Source organism: Marmota marmota, unplaced genomic scaffold, assembly GCF_001458135.2.
Source record: "Marmota marmota marmota unplaced genomic scaffold, marMar, whole genome shotgun sequence".
Lineage (NCBI taxonomy): Eukaryota > Metazoa > Chordata > Mammalia > Rodentia > Sciuridae > Marmota > Marmota marmota.
Window position 1 is genome coordinate 11,308,416 of NW_026000211.1, and position 5,598 is coordinate 11,314,013.

Below are 5,598 nucleotides of genomic sequence, written 5' to 3' on the forward strand. Positions count from 1 at the left end.
TTTCGGTCAAATGCATACTTTCAAATAAGTGTTTTCCATCTAAAAAAAAAAAAAAAAAAAATGGAAGCCAGTACTAAATAAAGTTGGAACCACTTAGTGCCACAATTTCTCCAGTGCTCATGTGATTCTTAAAAACAAATGACTGGTCTTAAGGTGAGGCTAAAGCAGGAGGATTATTTGTGTTCATTTGATTTCAGGTTTTATTTACAGAACATAATGGCAGCACAGAAAAGAAACCAAGAGATTAAAGAAAGAGCTGAAGATATCAGTTTCTTAGAGAATGAAGGAGGGATTTGTAATTTCAATATTTATTTATTTATTTATTTATTGGGAATTGGGGATTGAACCCAGGGCTGCGTCATCACTGAGCAATATCCCCTGCCCTTTTTTTTTACTTATATTTTGAGACAGGATCTCACTAAGGTGCTGAGACTGGCTTTGAACTTGGGATCCTCCTGTCTCAGTGTGTGGAGCTACTAGAATTCCACGTGGCTCTGCCTGTGAGCCACCAAGCCCAGCAAAATTTTAACTTTTATTAAAAGGAAGAAAGGAGTAGATATACTGTTGGAAAGTTGCTGAAACATTCCCTCTAGCCATTTATAAAGTATTACCAGTATCTTCTAGCCCTTATATATGCCTTTTCCTCCTCACTGTATAAGTAACACAAAAATTAACAATAGAGTCATCAGATATAATACCTCTTAATGTTTGGTATGTGATCTGTTACATATCTAGCTAGTTGTATATCCCAGAGATTATAGGAATGGAGTCACTATTTACTGCCCTGGAGTAAAACATCTAAAAATGGCAGGTACTTTCCTTTATCAAAGTTTGTGCTCTTGCTTCCTGTATGATTGTAAACTATATAAACTATATTAATTTTTAATATTTTTATTCAGCATTTATTTCTTCTCTTGAGGATTGTCTGTTCATGACTTTGTCCCATTTCCCCATTAAGTTATGTTGTTTTTCCCTTATTTATTTAAAGTAACTATTTTTATGTTGAGGTCATTAAACCTTTGTCATGCATATTTCTCTTTTTTTTAGAATTTTTTAATATTTATTTTTTAGTTTTCGGTGGACACAACATCTTTATTTTATTTTTATGTGGTGCTGAGGATCGAACCCAGTGACCCGTGCATGCCAGGCGAGCACGCTACCACTTGAGCCACATTCCCAGCCCCATGCAAATTTCAAATAAGTGTTTTTCCTAAAAAAAAAAAAAAAATGGAAGCCAGTACTGAAGAAAGTTGGAACCACTTAGTGCTGCAATCCCCAGTGCTCATGTGATTCATAAAAACAAATGGCTAGTCTTAACAACTGCTGAGGCCAAGGCAGGAGGATTACAAGTTCAAAGCTAGCCTCAGCAATTTAGTGAGTCTCTGAGCAACTTAGCAAGACCCTGTTTCTAAATAAAATATTAAAAAGGTCTGGGGATGTGTCTTAGTAGTTTAGCGCCCCTGTGTTCAATTCCCGGTACAAAAAAAAAAAAAAAAAAAGATTTGTAATTCTATTTACTCACTACAGTGACTAAGATAATGTCATGTTCCAGTAACCTGTATTTAAGTTAGTATCATATTTGTCAAATAAATGTATAAATGGTTATGCAGAGTTTTTGTTTTTACTTGAATTCCTTGAGCAGTTTTCAAGTTCCACAGAGAATCCTGAAGTGTGCTCTTGGTTGAAAATCACTGGATGAGAGTATTAGACACATGTCAGATAAGGAAGAAAACTAGTCTGAACCTAGGGGAAGAAGCTTATCAAATGATGATTTATGTAGTTTAAATAAATTGAAATTATTTTTTCTTTGTGTATTTTCAGGAGGAGCTTCTAGGACATCCAGTACTACCAGTGGTCTCAGTTATAAGACTGAGCGATCAGCTTTTGACATTTCCAGCAACCCGTTGCTAAGACCTAAGCCCCCTAATGTCCGCACTGCTTGGTTATAAAAACTCTTTTTTACTTTAAACATTGTTCACCCAATTTTTGACATGATTTTGTGTATTACTATAGTTCTTTGTATGAATATCTGTTATACTTTTTCAGCAATTTATGTTATTTTGTGTTTTCCAGTGCAAAATTGTTGTCAAAAAGAAAATGTAATGTAAAACCAGTGTTTGCCCTAAGTATATATTATATGAAATGTATACGAATTTAATAGAGAAATGCTAGGGTTACATGTTCAGTATAAAAAGTGATTCAGTTGTCATGCTGATAAAACAGCAGTGATAGTATTGTTGCATGTTGGACTGAAGATGTTCGATATATAGTTCTCATTTTATTTTCATTTCTTGTACACTTTAAGCCATGAGCTTGCCTCTTATTAACTTATTTTTCAATTTGCTTTAGAACTTATATGGCATAAGTCATAACCTGACTGTATAAGAGTTACATTTTGTTATGAAATATCCTAAAATTTGTTTTCACAGATGGAACTGATTTAGATTTGACAAGCAGATTGAGACACTTGTACTGAGGCAGTCCTTACAATTCACCAGAGGTGCCTAGTACTTCTGTATTAAGTGCACTGAGTTTTGTCTTCAAAGTTTGATTAGCCATTCCATAAACCCTCTTACACTGAATATTAGAAAGTTCAACTTAGAAGCTCCTCTTTTATGTTTTTATACATTCAAATAAAGTACTACTAATGATTCTGACAAAGGCAGTGGACATTAGAATTACAAGTCTGCTGCCTTGTGACTGACTAGTTTTTTTACAGACCAGGTCATTTGTGTCATGAGCTAAAACAAGTATTAATTAGTTAGATCAGTAAAATAGCACCGCCAGTTTGAAGAGCCAAAAGGCAATTCCCAAGGTATGTCAGAAGAGTGTTTTAAGTGATACTGTTAGCATATTGTGCAATGATTTAGTATTATTAAGGGAGAAGATTTAGAATAAGAATGCTTTAGAAATATCAGCCAGTCTTTATAGAATATGAAAAAGAAAACTAAAATGTAAATAAGAAGGATAATAAATTGTACATTTGTTGAGGTTACTGATTTAAGTATTACCTAATTTTCTTGTTTGGGTTTGATTTGGCTTATTTGGTTGAATCCCAGAATTATTTTTACCAGTCTTAAAAGCCTAGTTACTTTGATAGAATTGTTAGTTGCAGAGAGGGTATAATATAGTTGACATTTGAAATTAGAATATTTTTCTGTCAATCTATAAGCTCTTATTTCATACAACAAAGTATGATATTTTATAGTTAACCACTGTTTTTCATTACTGGCCTTTTCAGTATAGCCTTAGAATGTTTAGGAAAGTTTTCATATTAAATAACAAATCTTTTTTTAATATGAATTTTCTTCAGCCACAGTAAGTTTTGTTTTTTTTTTACTTTTCAGTGCTCAAGCTCTGTAGCATGTATGCTACAATTTTCTTAGTACTTTTAGCAGTAAGGCAAATAATATTTTACTGACCATCAATTCATAATTTCTTGGCCTTAGTTTATATTCACAGATTTTGTTTAGAATAGGGTATACCTAGTATGGGAACAGTGGAGTTAAAAAATTCATGAGAGTACAACCTGGATATGAGGGTTTTTGCTGCTTTCTTTTGTGTGCAATGTTCTTCAACATTATTCCATGCTTCGTTCAGATGAACAATTTTTTACACCTGCTATCTATATAAGCTTTAGCTGTACTAAACCAAGGGATTTTTTTGTTTGTTTGTTTTTTAACTTATTGTACTTTTACTATTTGTAGAAAAACTTACCTTTAAGGAGACAGAATACTGAATTTAAAACTCAGCATTTGAACATTTGTCCAAAGATGGTATGTGCATGCGCGCGCGCGCACGTGTGTGTGTATAGTCCTTAAAATTCACAAGATTTCATTGATATTTCATATATATACACAAACACACAAACATCCTTTCCTGTTCATAATTGCATTAGGCTGAGTTTACTGATATGGACTCTGCTCCCAATTGTCAGGATACAACACATAGTTTCATAGATAAAGCTGTTCTTTGATTTTAGATATTAAATTAATCACTTTAGTTTTTATTCCTTTGAAACAGGAAGTTTAAGTATTACTAATAACAGGGATTTGACTTAAAAGTTGGGAAGAGCAGCAATCTTAAACACAATTTATAATTTTGTTGTCATGGTTGCATATATATGATGAATAGGAATAGATGGATAGGAATTGGAAATGTGATATTCTCTGATTTATATCCCAGACTTTCAAGTTTTTAGGGCTGAAGGGGTATTTTTAATGAAGGAATCAGAATCATAAGTACATTAGTCTCTTCATTTTTAAGAACATAAAAGATGATCAAGCACTGTTTTTTGTATTTGGTTGACTTGTTCTTGATATACATACTTTGAAGATTTAGACTTAACATCTATAACTAGAAAGTATACTAATCCAAAGTCTAGTTATTAGACCAGATTCTTATTGCAAATTATTTTCAATCTCTGTTAAATATTAAGCTAATGTTACCTCCTTTTAAATGAGATCCTATGAAAGATTTTGAACTATTAAAATTATTTGTTAAGGGTAGCTATTATCTCATACTTTTCTACTTCCATTTTACAATCTCCATTAAAACCTAATTTTTTTGTCTTCTACTCTAAATAAAGTTTTCTGGTTTGCTTATAAATGTTGTGTTATACAATTGTTTCAGTGCGTTAACTCATTAACCCAAGTGTCCAAAACATATAATCTGCACAGATAATCTGTGATATTGATTGCTTCTCATCCTCAGATTCAAATATTGCAACTATGAAAAGTATTAACACCAATATAAAATTGAAGATGCAAGTTTATTATATTTTAATAATTAAATACTTTGAAAGTTTAATATCTTACATGCCAAGGACTTAAATGATTGCATATCATTTTAGAAAATGTGCTTAATGGTACCTAAATATTTCCATAAATACAGATTAGTAAGTAAACTTAAAAGCCAATATCTTTTTAAAATTTTCTAGTTCATCGTAATGTATTTTAGGCATAAAGAACTATCTTGACAAGTGAAAAAGGCAATAAAAGAATTAAAAGTAAACTGAGTTTTAATCCTATCTCTACCTCTGAAATGCATTTCCTAATTCCTGTCTTTAGAATTAGTGTAAAACCTCTATGTGCCTTTCAATACTTGGTGAGAATGAATTTGGGAGGAGGGTATCAGTTATTTATACTTTTGAAAGTATGACGTGGAAATTTTTGCTTAAAATGACATTACGGATTAGCATTTCTTTAAGCAACATTATCTAATTCATTCCCCATTTAGAAGATTTTTATGGGTGCTTAATAAGAATAATGCCATTGTAATAAATAATTGAGTAACTTTCTCCAGTACATTCGTCTCAATGTTAAAGTATACTCAGAGCAAAGTTAAAGGATGTATTATAGCAGAAAATTTCATTTTTAAATTCTGTGAGTTTTTTAATCCACTTAAGAAAGATTTCTGGAGCTAACATGATAGACTTTTAGAACATTAAAATTATACATAATTGGGTTAATTTTAACCAAATTATATGTACAATGAACTTGATTTCGATCCCCATTCCCCTCCTCCTTCTCCTCCCTTCCTCCCTCCCCCTATTCTCATTCCTCTACTCATCTCCTTTCACTCCTTTATTTATCCTTC

The 5,598-nt window shown here is 32.0% G+C and overlaps 1 protein-coding gene across 6 annotated transcripts in view; it reads left to right on the forward strand.

Annotated features, from left to right (window-relative positions):
- Positions 1 to 5,017, forward strand: part of Cfap97 (cilia and flagella associated protein 97) — a 37,737-nt gene extending 32,720 nt beyond the window's left edge. For all 6 annotated transcript variants that reach the window (XM_048791890.1, XM_015486149.2, XM_048791892.1 and 3 more), the window contains one exon: positions 1,822 to 5,017. In XM_048791890.1, the coding sequence (XP_048647847.1) occupies positions 1,822 to 1,949 (128 nt within the window). In that variant the 3' untranslated portion in view covers positions 1,950 to 5,017. The remainder of the gene's footprint in view (positions 1 to 1,821) is intronic.
- The last annotated feature ends 581 nt before the right edge of the window (positions 5,018 to 5,598 follow it).